At 42.9% G+C, this 23409-nt stretch overlaps 2 protein-coding genes and 1 long non-coding RNA gene across 10 annotated transcripts in view; 2 read left to right on the top strand and 1 right to left on the bottom strand.

Annotated features, from left to right (window-relative positions):
* Positions 1 to 2709: 2709 nt before the first annotated feature.
* Positions 2710 to 17972, bottom strand: LOC119024137 (ELKS/Rab6-interacting/CAST family member 1-like). 4 transcript variants are annotated; one of them, XM_037106628.1, is made up of 21 exons: positions 17799 to 17971; positions 15653 to 16444; positions 15354 to 15542; positions 12141 to 12432; positions 11233 to 11360; positions 11039 to 11116; positions 10794 to 10949; positions 10515 to 10682; positions 10151 to 10318; positions 9901 to 10038; positions 9671 to 9811; positions 9271 to 9411; positions 8964 to 9157; positions 8399 to 8410; positions 7571 to 7706; positions 6842 to 6973; positions 5761 to 5921; positions 5416 to 5563; positions 4417 to 4512; positions 3230 to 3415; positions 2710 to 2847 (listed from the first exon to the last, which is right to left on the bottom strand). In XM_037106628.1, exons 2-21 carry the CDS (start codon positions 16196 to 16198, stop codon positions 2710 to 2712), a joined length of 3348 nt encoding a protein of 1115 aa, XP_036962523.1. In that variant the 5' UTR covers positions 16199 to 16444; positions 17799 to 17971. The 4 variants fall into 4 exon arrangements, with proteins under 4 accessions (XP_036962523.1, XP_036962524.1, XP_036962525.1 ...); XM_037106629.1 differs by having other exon boundaries at positions 11039 to 11113; XM_037106630.1 differs by lacking the exon at positions 8399 to 8410 and having other exon boundaries at positions 11039 to 11113; positions 17799 to 17970.
* Positions 16585 to 18196, top strand: LOC119024140. The gene is made up of 2 exons (XR_005076409.1): positions 16585 to 16909; positions 17940 to 18196. It is a non-coding gene; the product is annotated as an uncharacterized LOC119024140 (long non-coding RNA).
* A 1242-nt stretch (positions 18197 to 19438) lies between these two features.
* LOC119023752 (serine/threonine-protein kinase WNK1-like) overlaps positions 19439 to 23409 on the top strand; it is a 28176-nt gene continuing 24205 nt past the window's right edge. For 2 of the 5 annotated variants that reach the window (XM_037105869.1, XM_037105867.1), the window contains exons 1-2: positions 19439 to 19706; positions 21502 to 22764. In XM_037105869.1, coding sequence (XP_036961764.1) covers positions 21964 to 22764 — 801 coding nt within the window. In that variant the 5' untranslated portion in view covers positions 19439 to 19706; positions 21502 to 21963. Of the gene's footprint in view, positions 19707 to 20181; positions 20453 to 21501; positions 22765 to 23409 lie in introns of those variants that run through there. The other 3 variants (XM_037105871.1, XM_037105870.1, XM_037105868.1) reach the window with 2 other exon arrangements.

Genomic DNA, 23409 nt, shown 5'->3' with positions numbered 1-23409 from the left:
ACCAAGGCTTATAATTTATTTATTTACATACATACAAAATCCAAATAACTCACAAACATGTCTGTTTTGCTCTCTTTTTACACAGTTTGATTCTTAACACGAACAGACAGAAGGCAGTACATTTCTTATTACAAATGCAAAAGAAAACGAAAACAAATACCATGAAGTTGACAGAAGCCCCTTAATCAGCTCTGTGTTCCTCAGTAAGGAGTCGAGAAAAAGAAGACAAGACGTTAAGGCAAGGGCGGGGACACACAGGCCAAAGTAAGGGAAATTAAACACTTCTAAAAAAAAAAAAAATGCTTTCTTCTTCCTCTGATGAGAGGCGAGGGGTTAAAAAGGGACGGAGAGAAATTAATCTCACGTCAGAGAGGTTCGACAGACGAGAAGCACGAAAATAAGCGTCCAACTAACATCCTCCAAAAGCAGGGGGCACGTTTTAGTGAAATCCACCCACCCTCATTCATCTGTGATCAACACTGCATGGGATGTTTGTTAAAAGAAACTTCCGGATGCAGTTTTTCACGACTTGTTTCATAACATCAGCGGGGAGGGGGGGCCTGATGGTTGGAGACTCTATTTTAATCCTTCAGGCACAGTCTGTCTTTGACATCAACCAACAGAAACTATTGACAGAACAGGTCAGAAGAAAAGACAACAACACTGGAATCTCAGGATAATACATTTACATCACCGTGTGGTGAAAATATATTAAAAAAAAGATGACAGTTAGAAATAAATGCAAGAAAAGTACTCTCCCATCACACAGTCACGGTTTGAAAACATTTGTAGTTCACACGTTATTTTGACACAAAAGATTTTTTTGACACTTCTCTCCTCAGTCTCTGCTGAGGACACTAACTCGACGGTCATTTTTGTTCAGAGCAGCTCGCTCTTCAAGATTCTGTGCAAACATTCAATGCATATCCATACAGTAAACATTTTTTATATATGTATTATATTTATATATATCTCTATAGAACATGACTTTCCGCAAGTTATGGCAGTACTGTCACACACACACATTTTGTCCCGAAGACAAAATTAGACACAAAAGACAACTGCACTGCTTTTAACTTTTTCAGATTTTTTTTTTTTTAAAGAATGCACAACACCTTCCACTTAATTACCTTTATTCAGTCACTGTACGTGTTAAATATCACGTTATTTACAAACTGATCTAAAAAGTCAAAATCTGCTGAAAAGTGACTTTCATTTCCTGTAAATGTAGATGCACTTAGTAATTAAAAACCTCAGCCCTGAAGATTTCAAAAAATACAATAAAAGAGGCATCACTTGCATCTGTAAGTGATCGGAAAAATACAAGAAAGAAACGGAGCGGGGGCGTCGCTTGTATTCTTCAGTGATTCAGTCGACAAACTAAAGGTCAGGTGGGCTTTAAGTAACATCTATAGAAACTTTGGATGAGACTGAATGATCAGTGGATCAGATCGTAAAGTTCTTACATCATGCCTTAGCACCAATATTACAGAGAAACAAATATCCCTGCATTAGGTCCAGTACTGATCTCTGTGCATGCTCCAAGGCCACTTCTCAAAAGAAACATTGCATACCTCATAATCAAGTGGACGTTGTGTGCAAAACCATCAAAAACTTAATACGTCACCGAGAATAAAAAGCTCTTCTTCTTTTTTTTTCTTTTTTTTTTGCTTCCTCTCTCTCTCTCTCTCACTGGCTCGCGCTCTCTCTCACTCACACTCACACACACGCACTTGTATTTGAGAACTTAAAAAGCTGACCTCTGATCTGTGCCAAAGGTCGGGCCTTGATCCCCCTCTTATGCCAGTGACCCAGCCACAGACTGCACCAGTAAAAACGTACCTACAACTTAATCCCGGCTACAAAGGCGACACGTCCGCAGCTCCGAGGGCTGGGAGTGGAAACATTTGGAGAGCGTGCTGCTTTATTTGGTTAAGAAAAAAAAAAAGTGGCATTTCCTAAGTGTTCAGATGATCGGCCACCAGTAGCTGCATCTGTAACTAGTTACTGACTAAAATACAAAACAAGCATCTACATGGCTCCATGATTTTGCCCACTGAACTCAACCCCTCTTCTCCCCTCTAGATGTAGCAGCTCCCCAGTTGACGTGAAGTGCTTTCCTGCCCCGTGTAAGGAATACGTTTACCCCTTCAAAACTTGAAGGATTTGTGACAGGAATCTAAAAGACTGAGATAGAAGTGAATAAGGTAACTGTGCTTGATCCAGCACTTCCTGCTCTGAATGAAGCCGTCTAGGGAGAGGGAGGTTGGCAGTATGCTCCAAGACTTTGTGCGGAAGTTTGCTTCTTTCATCTGATTTTCCTTTTTCTCTCCCAACGCACCTGTCCCTGACTTACAGGTGTGCAATGACAATTTTTTTCTAAGCAAAGAAAGTGAATTTGGTGAGTTCACAAATGCTAAAGGGATAGATTTTAACTTCTGGTCCCACTGTGATATCTGCTGTATTTAACAACACTGCCACAGACTTTGTGAACATCCCCAGTTCAGTTGTGCAGCTCTGACATGAGAGACACATGAGACAGGAAAGCATTTCAACGTTTCTTTTTTTTTTTTAACGGGGTGGATGAAGGGAGCGAGGATGAAGAGCTCAGTGGGGCGAGATAATGCCCCAGCTTTCTCTCAATCCTTCCGGGAGCCTCGTTGAGTGGAGGTAGGGGGCTCAGCTACAGGTTATGTCTGAGGTCAGTTGTCAGCACGACTCCTCCAGGGCATTGACGACCTGCTCCAGGATGTCGGGGCAGTAGTCTGCGATCTGCTGGAGGACAGAGTTAGCGTACTCCTGCAGCTCCCCGCTTTCCTTCTCACACACCTCCAGCTCTCGCTCCAACTAGAGGGAAAAACATGAATTAGTTTCCAAGAGTCAACACAATTCTGCATTTTTCCAAAACAAAAAAAACTTTTTTAACAAGCCTATAGATCCTAGATATATGTAATAACTGTATGAAATCTTGAGTTATGGCCAGAAACATGTGTTGGAGCAACAAGAACAGAATAGTAATCCTGTAATTTTGTCAGACACTTCATTATGTCAATGGGAAAAAACAAGCACATTTAGGTGACATAACTTTGACGGTCGTTGTTGCCTCAAAGGATTACCTGCAAGTCACGGCTGCTAGGGTTTTCTATAGGCCAATATTCTTATTATGTTACATATTGGTAATTACAGATGTCGAGATTAATAACAGAGCGACCGAGAGTTCCTCCTCTACCTGTTCGACAGTCATCTTCTGGAGATCCTTCTCCCAGTCTTCTGGGTCACTGTGGTGGTAGTGAGAGGGCGGCGTGAGCTGGCTGAGGATGCTGGGGTCCCGGTCATGGCAGAGGTCTGTCAGGTGGGCGATATAGAGCTTGAGCTTACTGCGGTTCTGGGACAGGGCTAGAAGAGGGGGGATCATCTGCAGGATGGGAGGAAGAAGAGGAAGGAAGTGTGAGGAACAAAATGAAATACAGTGAAAACGAAAGAAATCGTTTTCTTCAGACTTCATTGTACGTTTAATGAGGGTTTCAAAGGTTGAACATAGTGAAAGAACATAATGACAGACTCAAACACAAAAAAGGTGTTTTGGGAAAGAAAATCAAAAGATCATGTGCATGCATGCTGCCATCACCATGTCACATTAGCGCCAGCCTTCTCCGTGGTATTACTAGAAAATCCTGTGTCATTTAAATGTGTACAGCTCGACAAAGTGTCTTAAAGCGACTTACTCAACCACTGATTACGCTGAGGTTAAACCGGTCAACACCCCGTGCAGCACCTGTCCGTGTTGGTCCAAATGTGAGGAGCTAATCACTAGTGTCAGAGGGTGCAAAGCTAAGATGCTGTAGTGTGACTGAGCAAGAATCACAATCATCTCATCCTCTTTGCTCCCGCATGCAACACACGGCACTAATCCACGTCCCATCAGCCAATCATAAGCAAAAAATGAACGCTGTAGTTAAAGCACGGGATGAGTGCTGTTACAGAAAGGAATAATGACCATCAACATTAAGAAGGAAAATTATAAAGGATAATCACAGTGAATGAAGATGATTTAACATGCAACAGAGCAATGATGGACACGAAAGGTGTGACGGGATTGGCTTTTCATACACGCTCACCCTTCTTAACAAAATGGCTGAGAGAGAGAGAGAGGGGGGAGGGCAAAAGGTTGGCTATGCCCAAATACCCTCCTCATCATCCTGTTAGCCACAAGGTAAGCCAATCGCAGCATCAGAGAGGAACATTTGGTTAGTGTGGACAAAAAAGTTATAAAACAGAAGAAATCTTCCATTTCAAAATGACAGTCCTCCCCAGACAATAGGCAACAATTCAACCTTGATTACGCCATAACCAGTCAACTGCAGAACATTTACTCCAGTTGTGCGGGATGAAAAGTTGGTGGTTGGGTTCAGCTACCTGATCTGGAGAGGGTTTGTGATTTGTCTGGTCAGGGGCAGTCTTCAGATGATCATCCTCATAGTTGTCTGCCATTAGTTTCATTCTGTTCTGAGTCTGTGAAATGAACACAGAAAGAATTCATCAACTTTACATGGTTTCGGATTGGTGCGTAGACTCTCTGATACCCAATCCAGCATTTTAGGCTGTACTGGAGGCATTTCTATTATTGGTATCAGAACAAGCCTGGTAGGAATAATAAAAATATCTGAGTCTGGAATGAGAAAAACTTGAGCATAAATAAGGCGAGGTTTGCCAACATGGCATATCCTAGAATTGAGTCCAGCAGTACCAACAGGAGTCAGACAAAAGGCCTTTTTTTCACAGCAGATATTGTGACTCACAGGTGTTTCTATTCTAATCTAAGAAAACCACAGGCGCCTTCTATTCAAGTCTCCCTTTAAATCATGATAGTGTGCCAGCATGTACAACAACACCACCACCACCACCAGCTTAATTATCATTTAGCTATCATTTATGTTGTTATCCACACGATTGTTATTCAATGTCAATGTATTTAACGGGTCCCAAGATTTTACCTTTCAAAGTAAGGCTGGCAAAGATTAGGGAGAAAGAGACTGCCTCAATTTAAAACTTTTGTGTGCAGCCAGCATACAGGGAAGCCCATCTCATATGGAGCCATTGTTTTAGATTAGTTTTTGGTTGGCTCGTGGTTAAAGGGAGAGAGTATGGTGGTCTACATCCAGGGACTTCAAATACTGCTGAGAGAAAAAGTACCCACCCCCGTGTGACAGATAAGCCTCAAGGGTTTTATGCTGAAGGCATAATTTACTGGAATTTGGCTTGTAACTTTGCAGTCTGGTGATAATACAAACTTCTGCGTTACTGAAAAGCTTCACTGACATCCAGTTTTTAACATATTCTGTGTGTCAGATGTGTAGAAAAGATAAATGGAAATAACAGGACAACCCCTCAATCATGCTGCAGCCGCCTCCCCACCTGCTGTTTGAGCTGCTGCACCAGTCTGTCTTTCTCCCGCTTCAGCAGAGCCACCTCGTCCTGGGTCTTCTTCTTCTTAGAGGAGGACAACTCCAGCAGGGCGATGTTAGCGTCCTTCTCGCTGATCGCAGCCAACAGCGCCTCCTGCCTGTTAGGTGTGGATTGAACATCGTGGCATTTAACCACACAAGTAAATAGCTCAATTATCATTTATTATTCATTGTGCAAAATCATCCCACCAGCTGGGGAAGGCTAGAATTGGATGACATTTTACAAGATGAAGGCAGCAATCGATACTCCACAGTCTACTCCACCCTACTGTGTGTGTGTGTGTGTGTGTCTTACTTCATCTCCAGCACCTCCTCCAGGTGTTTCCTGCGCTCAGCTCGCAGGGTTGAGAGGTGTGCTTCTTTCTCACACAGAGACTGCTGGGTGGAGGCCAGCTTGGCCCTCATTGACTCCAGCTCCTGCTTCACCTTCTCCATGGCCCCCAGCAGCTCCTCCATCTGGGAACACACACACACACACACACACACACACACACACCAACAACAACTCAATCATGAATAGAGTGAAACAGATTCCCAAAATCCATCAGTGAATGCATGGGGCTTTTTATCATGACTTGCCAGTATGAAGAGCTTTAATTAGAGGAGGGGGCAGCAGAATTCATGTGGGACTTTTGAGAAGTACTTTGAGTTAACACAGATACCATAAAAACTACAGCACTACAATAATTTTTACCTGTTATTTACTATAAAGGGCACTATAGTACTGTTGTTTCATATCAATGCGCTTTAATTACAATCGACTGAATCAGAGTGAATAATTCATCCACAAATGATAATTTTATTGGCTGCTTTGTGCTGTATGAGCGAACAATTACTCAGCATTGCCTTGTTTCATAAGCAAACATCAGGTAAACAAAATCACATTAAAAGTAGACAGGTTGCAAACAGCAACGCCTTACAATATAATGCAATCCAACAACATAAAAGTCCAGAAAAACTGCAGGGTGGTTGTATGAGACTGCATGAATCGTAGAGGCGTTGTGGTTACTGTGTCAACCCCTGTCAGTGTCGGAGGTCACACGCACTGGGCTCATACCTTGGACAACTTAATTTGGGCGAGGTTGGACTCATGCATTGGTTTGAGTGAGTGCTTCTGAGACGCGGTGTGCAGCAGAGAGAAGACAAGAGAAAACCAAAATGAAAGAACTGAGAAAGAGACGGAGGCCAGAGGAGAGGAGGGAGGTGAAGGAAGGAGGACAAACACCACACTGGCAGCAAACGGGTAAGGGGGAAAGAATCTCAGTAGAAGAAGGCGTTCTCCTTTATCTGTGTACAAATATGCATGGGCTGTATGTGTGCTCCTGTGGCTTGATTTATACAGCACTGTCATTTGTGTGTGTGTGTGTTTTTTGTACCTGTTTCTCCTGAAGTGACCTGGCAGCCTCCTCCTGTGCCAGCACCATCTCCCGCTCAGCGGTGATCTGAACACTCTCCCTCAAGGCCTCCTCCAGCTCCTCAATGCGCTCCGCCTTTTGACGCAGAGTGTCCTTCAGAGCAGATGTAGGAAAGGGGTAGGATTATGGTTTCAAGCTACGTCTCCACAAAAGTGCCTTCAGTATAGTACCCTTTGAACCTTTATGTAACCCATGGTAACTGTAACTTAAGGCTAGGACTCTTGAGAGGCTGCTGCTTTCATGAACTGACACACTGTGACCTACACTGTACATTACTGGCTGACTGACAACATTTGCAGACTGGCAACCCTTTTCTTCTTACGTTCATCATCACTCTTCTGCTGCCACCTCTCTCCCTCTCTCGTTCAACCACACTCTTGCTTCACACAGCACACACATGTGGTTGCTTATTACAAGGAAACATGCTTTACTTGAGAAAAGTCCGCAGCCAGTGAGACAAAAGACTGGCCAATCAGTGGTATGCAGTGTTTTCACTCCACCTCTCAGTATTGGATCAGTGTTCTAGGTACCTCAAAAAGCGTGTTGAAAATCAAGATGGCACAGAGCGGTTTGTTTGGTTCCATTCACGACTTTTGATAATGCAAAGACAACTGAACTGGACTGATTGGTGGATTAGTAAGTTGGTGCCAGAAAATGTGATCTTAGTTTGAATGGGATTCCAATCCTCACCTTCACCTGCTGTGAGTTCTCAGACAGGTTGTCCTCCCTCTTCCTGGCCTCGTCCATGAGTCGGGCATTCCTACTCTTCTCCACCTGCTCCTTGTGCTTCAGGGACGCCACCTTCTTCGTCTGGTCCTTCATCTGCCTGCAGGGACACCATGCACGGGAGAAGTTACATGTCATGTATATGCTAGGCTATCGCCCCACTTAACATGAACATTTAATTAAATCACTCTAATTCAATATTGATGGTAAATCAGGGAAAAGTGCAAACGTCTTATGTTTGATTACAGATACGAACCAAGTAAATCTGGATAGGATTTTTATATATAAATTTCTACTAAAGCACAGAGCAAATTTCAATATGCTGATTTTTCATTTACTAGGCCACTTAAATCATTCAGGTAGATTTTTTTATGAAGTCAGATGATTGTTGCATGCCAAGTAGATACAGTGTCAGACAGCAAATACAAGCTATTTTCTAAATCAAATATGGACATCAAGAGATATAGATCCCCCCCCCTTTTTTTTTTTACTATTCTGACATAAAAATTACAACCAAGGCTCTTACAGACTTTAAACAGACCTGCAAAAATCAATCTCTGATATTAGGGTGAGAGGGAACAATAAAGCAGGGGAAAAAAAAACAGGAGAAATGAGCACAAACAGAAGTATGAGAAAAGACAAAGAGTTCAATAGGTCATGATGCTTGCTGCATCAAATACTACGGAGGGGTAAAGGTTGGAGTAAAACAAGGTAGAGAAATGTGAGCAAAAGATGAGGAGAGAAAGGATGTTGGGGTCGGGAGAGGGAGAAGAAGAAGAAGCAAATACTAACCTGGAGGTCAGACTGGTGGAGTGAAAGGTTTCCGGTGTAAAAACAAGAAAGCAGTAAGGAGAAAAACAGACTCAGGCCAGGAAGATGAAGAAAAGAGAGAGTGCTACAGGATTATGTGGCGTCTCTGACTCTGTGTCATAAAGTCACATGGTTCACCACAAGTAGAAGACAAACATCGCAGACATTACATGAAAGATAGCTTGCCTTCTGCAGCCGTACCTACCTACCAACTTTCAAAGCAATATAAATACTACAATGCCAAATGGCAGATTTCCAAATTACAATAAAATCCATTATTTAATGTGCTGAGGGGGCAACGTTCTCCAGAAAAGTGACATGAAATCACTGACCAATTTAGTGGTCATAAGTCTAAAGTAGCAGAAGAACAAAAAAAGATAGTAGAATGCATTCTGTAGCAACCTAACATCACAAAAACAACACATAACAGAATCATTAGAGACACTATTTATTCCAGAGCTCACAATCAGAAACATTCATTAACTACTGTACGAAGACAAGTGCTAGGCTTGAACACATGGTTGCCAACGTGCATGTTCCCACCCACCTCTCCAGCTCATTGATCTTTTTGTCCTTGTCATTCTTCTCATTCTCCATTTCCCGAAGGATGTCTAGCAGGCGGTCCACCTCAGCCTGGGCCTTCCCAGAGTCCTCTTTGTGGCGAGCCACTTCCTGCTCGAGGTTCTTAATGCGCTCGGCCAGCTCCGTGTTGGCCTGAGCCTCCAGGGTTGCATTTTGGGCCTGACAAAAGACGAGCAGTTAGAAAGCAGCTGTATTCACTTCCATGTCCCCAGGTCGGTGTTAAATAAGTGAAAATTATTAAGTAACATCATGTTAGTGCTGAAGGATCTTACTCTCTTAAGCTGGTTCTCCAGTTTGAGGCACTCCTCCTTCTTCTGCTCTAAGATAATCTCCATACTCTTGAGTTTAGAGTCCTTCTTTAGCCCTGAGGAAGCCAGGGATGATGCATGCTCCTTCAGGTCCAACAGAGACGTCTGTGCACACGCACACACGCACACACACACACACACAGAAATACAGATGAACCTGTTCCTGCTTATCAAACTAACAGAGCCTGAGCAGACTGAAAATACATTAGATTTAATACAGGCCTCCGTGACTCATCGAAAAAGAGACTAATGGAAAAAGCCTGACGCTCATTTCAGTCAGTTTCACCTTTATTAATAGAACCACAGTAAACAAGAGTTTGCCTGTATTTGTGTGAACTCGTGTTCCTGAATCCGTTTTTCTCACCTCTCTGTCTGACAGGTCTCCCTGCAGTAAACTCAGTCTCTCCTTTAACTCTTTCAGTTCCTTCTTGTTCGAGTCAAGTTCCTCTGTCTTTTCCCGGTCGTCTCTGTCTCGCTGCTCCTTTAGACGCTCAATGATGCGTTCCTACGCGGGGGCAGAGACAACGATCACATATGCGCAGCCTTCACAAATGTAACGTTGTATTGCTAATTAATATGCAGACATAAACTCACCTTTTCCGCAAGAGACTCCTCCAGTGTGGTAAGAGCAGTGTCAGTGTTGGAGGTGTCCGCTTGCAAAGACTTCACTCGCTCCTTCAGGCTACTCATCTGCTTCTCCTTGTCCCTCAGCTGCTCCTGGAGGTTCTCAATCTGCAGAGCAAATGAATATCAACCACAGGACACACGTTACAGTATAATGATGTATTTTCGGGGTCACTTTAGACAAAACAAGACTTTTGAAACAGCTTCTAATCCAAATCACCTTTTTCTGTAGCACATTAACTTTGCGCTCCTTAACCTCCAGCATGTCCTTGAGGTCGTGGATCTCCCCGTTGAGTGTGCCCTTCTCTTCTGACATTTCTTGTATCTGCTTGCTCTTCTTATTCAGAGTCGCCTCCTTCTCTTCCAAGCGCAGACGTAAGGCATCCACCTGGCCAGGAAAAGGTAGACAACCCCCTTAACATGAGGTAAATTCTGTGCTTTTGTTTTTAATACTACCATTCCAAAGGTAAGAGGGACGAGTCTCTCCCCTCTGTGCACGACATGCATACCCTTTAAAGTCCCCTAGCTTTAAAAATATTGCAAAGCCCTCTGGTCAGTAGTGTAAAGATGTGCATGTACTGTACCTCCGTTTGTAAGATGGCAGCTCTCTGCTCCTTGGCAGTAAGGGACTCCTTGAGAACTTCAATGTGCTGCTTGCTGTCTGAGAACTGGTTGGTGAGCGTCTCCAGCTTGGTCTGCAAACCAAGCAGCTCAGTGTCCTTCCTGGAGAGGTCCTGCTTCACCTGCTCCATCTGAAAAACATGAGGCCGAGGGGGTAAGAAAGGGGGATGGACACGACACTTAGCAAATTTAAGTCTGTGTCTTCCTGAACGTAAGATCCAGAAACTAAATTTGTTTCAGACCTTGTTCTTCATGAACTTAGTGTGGCTGCGGTAGACCTCCATCTGCTTCATCTCCTCCTGGCGCTCTTCGCAGCTCAGGAGTCCATTGGATTTCAGCATTAGCAGCTCCTCTTCCATGTCTCTCAGGCCCCGCTCCATTGAATTGATTTTTGCATCCTGGAGTTGATAAAGAGGAGTTCACACCCACAGCATGGCACGTGTGTGCAAAAACACGGCAAACAACACATCCTGATTCAAGTTCTCACCTTCATGTCGATGACAGTCTGTAGAGCCTTAGTTTTGGTGGACTCAGGGGTTCCCTCATATCGACGGTGCAGCTCCTGCTGGATCAGATAAGATGCCAAAGTGCAGTTTCATATCATTGAATAAATGGGACAAACAACATAACTAGTCCAATAACATGTAGTGTTTTATTTCCCTTAGCTGGACCAGACATTACCTCTCGCAGTGCAGAAATCTCCCTGTCTCTCTGGTCCAGTAAACTCTCAAGGTGATGCCTGTGCATCTCTGCGTCAGCCAGCCTCCTGGTCCGCTCCTGGTCCTCCTCTGATGCCTTGGCAGATGGCCCTGAAGTCGGTAGAAAGACATTTATGCACTCTGAAGTTTTTGTAACAGCCAGACTGAGTGATCGCCCATGTGGTCCACTCGCAGAGGCAAACACAGGAGTTTCAGACAAAAGCTCATCTGTTCAGCGGGGAAAGATATTTTGAAAGTACTGGATTCACAACCCAACAGCAAACATAAAATGAAAAACAAATAACAAAAGATAACTTTTTATTTCATCTATTAAAGATATACTCTGGAGTTTAAATAGGTTTTGTGCCCTTTAGAGGATAACATGAATGTATTTTGGCAGACACCTTTGCAAAGGGGTTTGAATGAAGCCCTTTAGCCTCAGAAGCATGCTTGAGCTTAAAGCATGAATCATGGTTAGTTTATGGAGCAAAGTAACCCATATTTGGCCAGTGTGGGAAAGAGCATGGGTGGAGCCAACGGGGAGCTTTAAGTTGTAGAATGAGACCAAAATATCGAATGAAGTCGCACTCCCTGGGATGTCTGTAACACTTTTAACGACTCACAGAAGCAGAAGGAAATGGACACATTTCAGCCCTTGGGCTCTACTCTGCATCAGTAAGAAGGAAAGTGTTAGAAGTGTGACATACTTCTCTGTGAGTACTGACAACCTTTTTTGATTTTTTTTTGTGATCTTTGGGTCGGCACCCATTATACTCTAAAGCTAAGCAGGCCAAGTACCCTAAGAGAAAAAAAACTTTGAGACCCGAAATGTTTGTAAAGAAACATACTGACTCATTATTTCAAAGAGTTTGCTCTGCAGCATCTCCAAACCTTTGCTCTGCAGCATCTCCAAAAGTTTCTTGATGGACTCGTCTCTGGCTCCCAGGGTTTGCTTCTGCGTGTCAATCCTCAACTCCATCTCCTCCAGGGTCTTTCTGAGGAGGAAGAGCTCTTTGGACTGCCTCTCATATTCGGCCTGTAGCCGCCGGTAGTTCTCCTCTGTGGGTTCAGATGTCAGGGCCAGGTCCCGGCCTTGGTTGGCAGGGTCTTGCTGGAACAGCTGGTTCAGGTCCCTCTGGATCCTCAGCTCATCCTGAAGAGCCTGGACGGTCATCTGAAGATGCTACAGACAAACAACAGGCACACAGGCATTCGTTAGTGTTCTTATGACTGTTTACCGGACTTTAGTACAAAATCATATACACGTGATACATTAGGTGAGGGAAATGCATTGATTATTTGAATAATACAGGGGCAAAAGATCCTGATCCTGTCAGAATATTGTGTTGTAGCATGTTAAAATAAGCCTCTCATCATGACTGAAAATGTAGCGATGCAATGACAGATGCACCCCCAACAGCCGTGCTTTGCAGACAGTGTTACATTTCATGCACGGAGAAATACAAGTGGTGAAACACAATCAGCCCAGTATAGTATTGCATTGTTTGTGGCATCTGACGCCGGGGACACTTGGCAGAGCTGCTCTAAGACAGTAACACAAGGCTGTGTTACACTCTGGTGTGAACCAGCTGTGAGCGTTTTCAGACGACAGAACAAAGAGAGAAGTCAGTGTCTGCCTTCGTTTCTCTCTGTCCTCCTCCTCCTCCTCCTCCTCCTCCTCCAGCACCCCTCCCTCTCCTTCCTTTGTCATTTTCTCCTTCTCCCTCCACCGGCAAACTCTATTCTCCTAAAACACATACATACACATACACACACACACACACACACACACACACACACACACACACAATTCATCTGCCTTGCCTGCTCTCACCCTATCTCCTCCCTCCAATTCTCTCACCTCTCCACTCACTAAACCCTCCCTCTCCATCACCGTCTCCACCCCGTGACTAAGGCTGACTCACTGCTGTGACTGCACTGACACCCCCCCCACATAGGCACAGGAGATACATGCACGGACATGCACGGGCGGACACACACGCACGCACGCGCGCGCACACACACACACACACACACACACACACACACACCTTCTACCTGCCTCAACCCTCATATCTTATATTCTCAGTCTCTCCGCCTGAGGAGAGATAACAGTCAGGTGTTTGAGAGAGCACAAAGAATAGGAGATGTGATCCAAACACTAGGTCATAACTCGGAACGACAGAGTACACACAAACGTCTGCTTCAGCTCAACCACAGCACTGGACAAACTTTATACAAGACTAAATGTCAAATGTGCTAATATCTGCTCCATTAACTTTAGGACTGTATGTCATTTACTACAACTACAATAACCAGTAAGTTGCCAACTGTTTTGTAATTTGAGTCATTTTTTGAAAAAAACAAAAACAAAACAAAACTATTTGAGCTTCTAAAATGTGAATATTTTCTGTTTTTGTTACTCTTCTTTCACAGTGAACTGAATATCTATGGGTTGTGGACAAAAAGGCCATTTGAGGACATCATCTCGTGCTTTGGGAAACAAAACAAACTCGACCAAACAGCTAACTGAATAATCGAGAGGCTAAGCCCACAAATTAATCAACGGGGAAAAATTTCCTTGGTGATTTCATCCATATAGTTTGGAGTATTTAGCAAGAGATATGAGATGATTGTTTGGGGAGTATTTGAACTTGTTTTCCTAATGGGAAAAAAAGAAGATGACAGTTACTTGTCATAGAGAATCATAAACTCAAGTAAAGAGTTTGCAAAAGCAGCGGTAGCAACACACCACAGCACAGAAACTCACCAAAACGACACACGTAAACATTAACATACATTGGCAGACATAGTCACTGTCAGCTGAACCGGCGTTCAAAAAGAGCAAGCAGTTTAACCGAAGCTGTAATTAGCCAAATGCCTAAGAATGTGTGTGCATGTGTGTGTGTGTCTGTGCTTTCCGTTGCATTCGTGCCAGTGTGGGAGGTGGAGGCTGACATATGAAAGCAGACATCTTTAAATTACAGCACCCACTGATTAGCCCTGCACTAGTCGGGCATTACTGGGAAATTAGTCCACAGTGTGATTTTGTGACTCAGCAGGAGTGAAAACAGCAAATTATATAGATCTGCCCATCCATTAAGAATCACAGTGAAACAAAGACTATTTCTCTTCATTAATGAAACACAATTTGCGCAATTCTCACAACAAACTGCAGGTTTTAAAAACAGACCATGTGCCTATATTTATGCACTTGTTAATCTTAAATCTATTTGTTTCTAATGTGTGCAGGATGACACAGACTAGAGAACAAGGAATTGCCCTAGAGTTAATCAAAGCCGGTGTCTCTATACTTTTGATAAAGCCACTGAAGACTTTAAAAAATCTTTTATGTGAAAATTGACAGGGAAAAGGAAGGAACCTGAAAATGCTGGACTTCCACACCTTAAATTAAAAATGAAGCCATTTGGATGAATGGCAACACATATTCAAGCCCGGTATACAAAATTTTGACAGGTATTGGAAGAGTAGGTGCGAAGACTCATACTAGAAGTTTCACACCTTGTTTCAAAAAAACGACGGAACGACGGATGAAAATGAACTTGATAAAATCTCGTTACTTATTCATGTTAATAATACAGAATAAAGATACTTTTCATCCTTTAGAGAATATGATGAAACCATACCAGTAAGTTTTACAGTTTAAGAATAAGTTTCCATTGAAAGATAATTATTAGCATGACTACATGTGATACCATTGTTAGATTAGTTTTTTTTATTTTCTGCAATGGTTAAACAACGATTTATACTACTACTACACATCGCACACACAGTTTTAAATATGTGAATCTCCATATTTCATCTTGTTCACCACATCCAGCAATTTCTAAAAACATACAGAAATGCAAACGCCGCCATTAGACTTATGGACTCTTTCATCTATTAGGCATGAGCATATAGTGGCATATAAGAGGATTAACTAGAACTGCCTCTAACCTATGCAGAGAGGAACACACTTGTACTAAAGCCGACACCCAAGCTGTGTGCTTTCATCTAAACATGTTGGATGTTGAGGAAAAATTAGTAGATGATATCAGAAGCAAGGATTTTGAAGCAAAGACATCTTTTCAAGCCAACACTCACCTGTGCCTCATCTTGAATCACGCGGTATTGTTCCTTCCAGACGGTGATCTTAGAAACTTCATCCTTCCTGAGAGCTCGCTCCTTTTTTAATTCTGGACTCCAGAAGGTCTTGATTGAATTCATAGAGGAACTGAGCTTGCTCTCCTTAACTTCCACTTCTCGCCGCAGCATCTCATTCTCACGCAGGACCTGAGGAAGCAGGATAAAGGCAAATGCAGGTGGTCTGTCTAACCTGACAGGTCAAAAATTCCACATTATTGACAGAGAAAATCAAATGGGGAAAAAATAGATGCACATACCTCTTTGAGTTGGGCCTGCAGGTCCAGTATGGTGTTGTCTCTGGCCTGCCTCAGAGAATGGGGCACAGTGGAGGCCATGTGGTGGTCCCCAAAAGCTAGAGCATCACCTGCCATCATGCCTGCTGGCAGGACAGCATTGCCAGGCACTGAGGTGGAGATGTTGGGGGTGCTGGCAGCAACAACTCCACTGTTGCTGCCCCTTGAGCCATATGTCACCCTCTGCCTCCCCATGGTCGTCACTGTCCCACCACTTTTGGGGAGGTGGTCACCTGCCATGGCAACTTCATTGTCACTCAGGTACATTGGTCCTGAGGTGGCGTACGCAGCGTTGAGGGACTGGATGTTCTCCATGGAAAGCGTCTTGCCTCCTGCTCCACCGGGACCCCCTCCACTGCCTCCGGTGCTGTTGGTGCGACGGTGTCCCATCCGAGGAGAGCGGGGAAGGCGAGGGGAACGGCCAGATCCCTGACTTCCAGTGCCACCTCCATCTCTTCCTCCACTATGGTTGGCATCCCCTCTGCCGACAGAGCGGGCACTACCGTACATCTTCGAAGCTGATCGCAAAACTCAAGAACTGCCTCAAGTTTCTCTTTATATATTTGTATAGTCTTGCTGATTTTGTAGTTGTGCCTTCCACCGGTTGTTGTGAGAATATTTGGTAGTTATCGTTCCTCAACTGGTGACCGTGGACACAATGTTCATGATAAATTATGAGGTCTGATGCTGAGACAAGGCTGACAGACTCTCCTCTTCATACAGGAGCTGTCCAGTGTTAAAGAATATGACCCCAATCTGCAAAGAAAGCACAGTTTCTGCCTGTTAACTTCACATTAATAGCATTTGTAAAGAATAAAACATATCTGATGTAGGTCAAATTGACAAAGCAGCATCAAGTCCAAACTTTCCAACCCTGTAGTGTCAACAGAGGATCAGTAAAGGGGTCTCCATCAACTTCAAGTGGAGGATAGTACATTTAATCGTGGACTACTTTTCTTTTTTCAACATTCAAAACAGTGAGAATGAGCAGAAATGTGTGCTGAGGTTTCCCTGTCTTCACTGGATTCCCTCTTGCAGTACAGACAGTTATGTAACTGCATAAAGTCAGGTCTTAGAACTAAATTCTTCTCAGATGGATTCCCTCAGAACAAAGTCCTTCTGCTTGAGGACACAAGGTTAGATGTGGAGCAGTTTGGGAGCCAACAGACTTCAAGTTTGATCCTTCAGGTTAAACTGAGTGCTGTAACGTTTTAACTGTTGGTAAGTTATAACCTTAGTATAAGCCTTGTCGGACAATTTGAGCTTTACATAAAGCTGGTATCTACCATATTACAAGAGTCTGGACCTTTACGTACGTTATTATATGTCAAACATTCTGGTTCGCGCTGTGTTTTATAGACTGTTTGTGGCTGAGTTTCCATCACAGCCATTTAACTGGGCAGTCTGCGTGGCCTTGCTAGCAGCTAACGTTCCGTTAACATACCGGCTAACGGTTAACGGCTGACATTTCCACCTTTAAAACTACGCGTTGGTCCCGAAATGTGGCCGTTTGCTTGAGAGGTTTGTAAAACTGGTTCGTGGATTTTGTCAGCTGTATACATCCTGAATCTCCGAATCCCCCTTTTTTTCCTCCCAATGTGCTGACGCTATGGATTAAAACTAGCAAGGGAGGGAAAAGGGGATTGTCCATGGTGAACATCGTAAAGGGAAGAAGAAAAAAAAATCTCCCTACTCGCAGGATTGAGCACATAGAGAAACAACAGACTGTAAAACAGATGGCAGGATATCTGTGGTGGTAAGGTCAGTAGATGTGGTGTCAATATGTGACACAGTGGAGGAACATTTCAGCGTTTTTGTACAATCCTAACGCCACCGTGCAGGGTTTGCTTTGAAGACACCCACATCAGACCATATCCATTTTCCTCCACCTTCCACTGACGGCTTTTCGCTTTTCAGCTCCGGCTGTCTTCATTCAGACGTGTCGAAAACATCCATGAAAGAGCTCAAATAGCTAAATGCACGTATGTTTAACGTTAGCTCTCCGTGACATATGGAGGCTAGTCCATCCAATTTATGTGGTCAAGCAGAACCTCTTATTTTTTCTCGCTAACACAATAGCCAGTGCTGAAAATCCAACCAAACAAACTACCTTTCTCGTTGCCTGCTGGAGCTCAAATCGGTGCCAACGCCGAATCCTCTGTCAAATGGAAAACTGCTGCAAAAACCGTCATTTTATGTTAGTTCCTCGGTAGATGTCTATCTGATTTTCCCATCTTTTTTTTTTTGCCAGCGGTACCAGCGGCTCAGGAGAGCCAGGGCGCCTCAGTGACGTCAAGCCTCCTGTGCGCGCTCACGACAGTCTTCCTCGCCACGCTTGAATTTTAAAAGCGCGGTCACGAGCTTCTGGTTGGGGAATGTAGGGAGACAGGGAGAGAAATCAGACCGACGTGTTGACAGAAAATACAGGGTGTAATTAATATAATGGGATGACTGAAAGTTGTGATCAAACTGTGGAATATTTCAAAATTAAATTCACCAAGCAGGCAACGGTGGAAATGTGTGTTTTACCACAGTTTAGACTATATACCTCTGATAATAACCATAACATATCGATTTGACTTTGTTAATATAATGTTACTTTCTTCAGCAGTGAGCTTTTCATTTTGAATGAAATCATTTAAAAGGAGATACATGTGACATGTTTGGTCAACATGCACCAGCAGGGGGCAGTGCTTACTTGCAGGAAAATTGGATCTCCGAAATGGTTGCTGCAAAAAAAATACACTGATTTCTTTATTTATAAGAATTGTAAACCATAACGAGTCATTTTTATGTAGAACAGCATGCCAACGTAGTATAGCCAGTAATTAAAACAGTGTAAAGAGTCTTTTATATTTTTCTTGTCATTTGTTTTCTGAAATAAATTTGCTTACATACAATTCGAATATGTTTAATTGTGTAATTATGAGGCCTTTGTCAACAGGCTTTCAATAATGATGTTTTGTCAAAACTGTATTTATTAAATGAAATCAATAAAGGAAGATCTCCATTGACTACAAACTAAATAAACAAACTCTTCTTTTTCATGAATGAATAAACTGAAGAATCAAACTGACCCTGAAGGACAACACATTCATAATGTTTATATTTGGCGAACCCTGCCAACTCTCTATCTTCAAATAGTGTTCTTAAGCTTGTTCTCTTTGAATTCCTTCTCCAAAACTACATAGAGCCTCTTTTAAATAAACCTTAATGATTAAATTTTTATAATAGACGCGTTAAACTGAATAAATGGAAGGTCAGATAGAAAACAGAAGTAGAGTAAATATGGGATATGTACAGTCAGGCAGTAAACATTGTTTATGCCAAGTGTCTGTGTAACTGCAAAAAATAAAAATAAAAAAATAAAACAAAATAAAACAAAAGTAAGTGTTTACATTGAAGATATATTGTAACATAGTTGGGAAAGCTGAAAATATAATATCTGATTAAAACTTTCCAGTAAAGCAGACGACTGAGTGATTCAGGTCACCTCTACTAAGTAACTGACAGTGACATTAGTGAAGCATAAATCACGATCGAATCCTAAATGATTTTTCCTCTTCAAGTATTCTTGTTTATCGTGTTCAGGTATGCTTTCCACATAATGTAGAATAAGTGAGATACGTGGTTTGAATTCCTGTGGCTTACATTTACATAAGTATAAATAAATCCATTGTCATAGGAACACACAGCTCCACTGATACATAATTAATATTACGAAGGAGCTTCAAAGGGATATAGTGGTATGTGTGTTATGGTTATGAGGTCATTCTTCACCGGCGCAGGCGCTTTCGGAAAAACCCGTTTCTTCGTCAATATGTAGCAACTGCGCCGCTTGTTTGACAGTGAGACCATAAAACGAAACTTTGATATTAGCTCGTCTGGTAACTTGTCTGTCGGACGCTTGAGGATAATATACATATATCCCCTTTTATAATTTCAAAGACGGATTCACGCTGTGAGGACAATTTGACCGTCGATGACCGTCGGCTGTACTAGGGGATACGACACCGAGGTAGGTCGCTATCTGCCACCCGGCACCTCTATGTTAGCTAGATCGTTAAGGACTAGGCTGCTAACTGTTAGCAAAACCGGGCTCACCAACGAACCGCAGCTAGGCGCAATGTTATCAAATAGAAACAACGTCACGTTTGTGGTGTATGAATAGTCGTGAACCAACTTGTAAAAAAAAATCGCTATTAATTCTGTAGTAACAGTAGATGAAGAGCTAGTGCTGTATACGCGTCAGATATCGTTAAATTGAATGGGGGCAGCTAGGAGGTGGGTCTAGCTTTTTAGGCCATTAGCAAGACCCGCCTAGCTAATGCTAGCTAGCTAGGTAGCAGTGGCGCTATTTGTCAACCGCCGCCTGGTAGCTTTCCAACCGGCGTCACACCGGGCGAACGTATCCGGTCAGCACGGCTTGTAATCACTTGGACACGGTAAAGCTGCCAACATAGAATAAGTGCTAACAAATACAGATATTTAAAAAAAAATGGCAGCAGTACCGAACTGTGTAAAAAATATGTCATGTTAAGCTGAAATGTGAACCAGGGGGCGGAATAGATTTTAGAAAGACGTGACGTGGTAAATCATTCATCGCTGGTTAACGTTTCACTGGTGAAGGATCAGCTAACTAGCTCCGTGCTAGCTCCTTTCGTTAGCAAGCTAACAAAGAGCCGTTGCTCCTCCTCGCTCTCTACGCTCGATGTTGCCATTTCAAATAGCTCTGGTGTCATTTACAAGGCGGCGAAGAAATAGGTACGTAAGACGAGGTCCATGTTGATTAAAAATAATAATTGAACTAATTCGCGCTGTCGTCTCTCTGTATGTATGGTGTTGTTATGGCTGCTAACATTGGCAGGTTTGGTTTTGACATTGGTGGTTGCTTAGGCTGGTAATGGCTGCAAACACGGTGGGGTACAGATGACTAATAAGCAATAAGATTGTTATTGTAAGCTTGCGTATTTATAAGATAATAAGACTGCAAAACTGTCAACAATTACAGGAATAAGCATACTGAAATGGCTCTGGTCTTTTGCATGTACAGCTTAAATGTTGGTCGGTTATAGCTGTGTGCAGCTGTAATGTTTCGTTGTTTCAACAATGGACTTTATGCTAGATATTCAGACAGCGTTCACTAACCCCATAAGTAGCGGAATATGTTTCTTCTTCACACTAGAGACTGAGGAATAAACAGCTGTCAGCTATGCTCAATTAGTTAGTTACAGTCTCTATTAAAAGTGAGTCATTGAGAGGTTAGTGTGTCATTCTGAAAGTCTGTAAAATGCATTTAGGATTTATGCCACATTATATACTTATAAATGCTTATCTTGTTATAGATTAACACTTATTGCAGCGAAATGTTAAATCAATTGGGCACAGCTGTAAAATACAGTTATTACCTAGTAGGACTTGCAATTCATGTAAGGAGAATGCAAGCATGTGCCCTACATCACACGTCCTTGTGCAAGACAGTAAAGCATATCAGAGGGAGGAAACTTTTAAGACAAACCCTCCTTGACTGATTCACTAAAGTAAACCTACAGTGGTAGATTCTGTAATGTTTTACTGCATTACAGCATAATCACCAAGTCGACTTAAGAGGTAATATTTGAAGCACTAGGGTATGAAGTGTCAGTCAGGTGTGCTTTTGTTAAAAGCAGTGTTACTAAACTTTTATGTGTACAGTAAATTCTACTTGTGAGTACTTTGGCTGGTGTTTTACAGATCTTGTTGACATTTGACATACTGTTGGTTACTTTTAGAAGCATGTCAAGCTGCTTGTGTTCTCTTTTTTTCTCTTGCAGTGAAACTGGACTGGAGGATATTCCGAGCGTCTGGCCGTCCTCTCATTTCCCACAATAGGAAGTTTGGTGCCTCTTGTAGGCTGTGCATGTTTGTTCCTCATCAGTGAGTCCTTATGCTTGAGAGAACCTGCACCCTGCGTCTTACAGGATGGATGGTATGGACTTAAAGAGACTTGTGAATCAACATCGGCAATCTGTGCTCTGCTGTGGTGTTCAATCTTTTACAATTTACAAGAGAACACCCCCCATCCTACACCTCCAGTCTCTGCGCTATACATATAAAGACCGTCTTTAAGCAGTAAAAAAGACAGCTGGAGATAGAAGTTGTAAGACTTTCTATCTTTTTTCTTTTCAAAGCCCAGATTGATACTGCTTATATAAGCTTATATGGCGGACATGGAAGTATCCTTATTTTAATTTTTTCGATTATAGTACCCGCTTACTCTTAGTGTGGGTGGTGGGATGTCGGAAAAGCCAGACGACAAAATGGTGAAGTTCCTGGCTCCCCCTCAGAAGAGTGGAAATGGCCCCAGTTCTGGTTCAGATTCGATGGTGAGTGACTGTCGGCCAACCGAAGTGAGACGCCGGCATCACACAATGGAGCGTGATCGCTGTAACCCCGAACACCGCTTCCTACGCCGCAGTGTCATCAGTGATTCAAATGCTACGGCATTGGCCCTCCCTTTACCCAGCAAAATCCCGATCCCTGCACCTCAACGGGTTCAGCCACGTGAAGTGGCACCCCAGCGGCAACAGGCTGCCGTGGGTGCCCATTTGCCAAGGGCTGAACCAAGTTTAGCTAAACATGAGGAGCCTGCTCAAAGACGAGGTAGTGAAGACGAAGAAGGAAGAGATATAGAAATAGCCAAGGTGGATGTAGTGCCTTCAGAGCAAGAGCCTGTCAGCGTACAAGATATCTGTGATGGAGAGGTGGTGGTAGCAGCCCACTCCGCACCATGTTTAGGAACAGAATTGCCAAGTCAAACAGAACCTGAAAGCACCACCGAGGTTAAGGTGAATCATGAAGAAGAGGGGGAGGAAGAAGATAAGGACTCTGCCAAGGCACGGGCAGAAGCAGAGCAGAGAGAAGCGGAGAAAAAAGTGCAGGAGGACATCGAAGAGGCAGAGACCAAAGCAGTGGGAACATCACCGGATGGGCGTTTCCTGAAGTTCGATATAGAAATTGGACGTGGCTCCTTCAAGACTGTCTACAAAGGCTTGGACACTGAGACCACAGTGGAGGTGGCTTGGTGCGAGCTGCAGGTATGAAGATGGGATTACCATTTTTCTTATAGCTTACCTTCCTTTATTGCTGTTTTTGTAATCAAGTCACCCTAGTGTTGCATTCTCCTCCAAGCATCATCATTTTGCTTTTGTCACGCTTAAACATGGAGTGAAGCCAAAGCAATTTCCTTTTACACGGTTACCTGAGCTATAGAGTTATTTCCTCTCCGACAGACATAGCAAGCATTTTCCTCTCGATAGTTTGTTTGGCAATGCATTTGTCACAAAACCATAGCAAAAAGCTTCCCATCTCCCCTTTTTTGCTCTTTGGTGCAGCTCATTCCATACTTGTTGGCAGTGTTTACTTCACCATAACACATTTGCAAATTACCAGATGATGTCAAAGATTGTATAATTTGTAGTTTTTGATTTAGATTTTTTGTTGCCCTGAGAGAAATCAAGTAATCTTAATATTTTCCTATATTTATTTAAGTTAAAGACCCTACATACCTTTTTATAAAATGAATCATGCTGACTGTCTTACTGATGTTAACAATTATCAAATCATTACAGTAAATGTTGCAATGGAGGAAATTCTTGGTTGTGAAAGGTGAGACTGATTTAGGTTATTTTAACACCCTTTGAAGACTTGGCCTCGAAAATGCCATCAAAGTAGGCAAAACT

Source organism: Acanthopagrus latus, chromosome 8 (assembly GCF_904848185.1).
Source record: "Acanthopagrus latus isolate v.2019 chromosome 8, fAcaLat1.1, whole genome shotgun sequence".
NCBI classification, from domain to species: domain Eukaryota; kingdom Metazoa; phylum Chordata; class Actinopteri; order Spariformes; family Sparidae; genus Acanthopagrus; species Acanthopagrus latus.
This window is presented reverse-complemented; position numbering and strand designations above follow the sequence as displayed.

Coding starts and splice junctions, on each gene's coding strand:
- LOC119024137 (XM_037106628.1), bottom strand. CDS start 16,198: ATGTACGGTAGTGCCCGCTCTGTCGGCAGAGGGGATGCCAACCATAGT. Junction 10,039..10,150: donor TTAATGTGCTACAGAAAAAG/GTGATTTGGATT, acceptor TTTGCTCTGCAG/ATTGAGAACCTCCAGGAGCA. Junction 9,412..9,670: donor GAGACCTGTCAGACAGAGAG/GTGAGAAAAACG, acceptor GCGTGTGCACAG/ACGTCTCTGTTGGACCTGAA.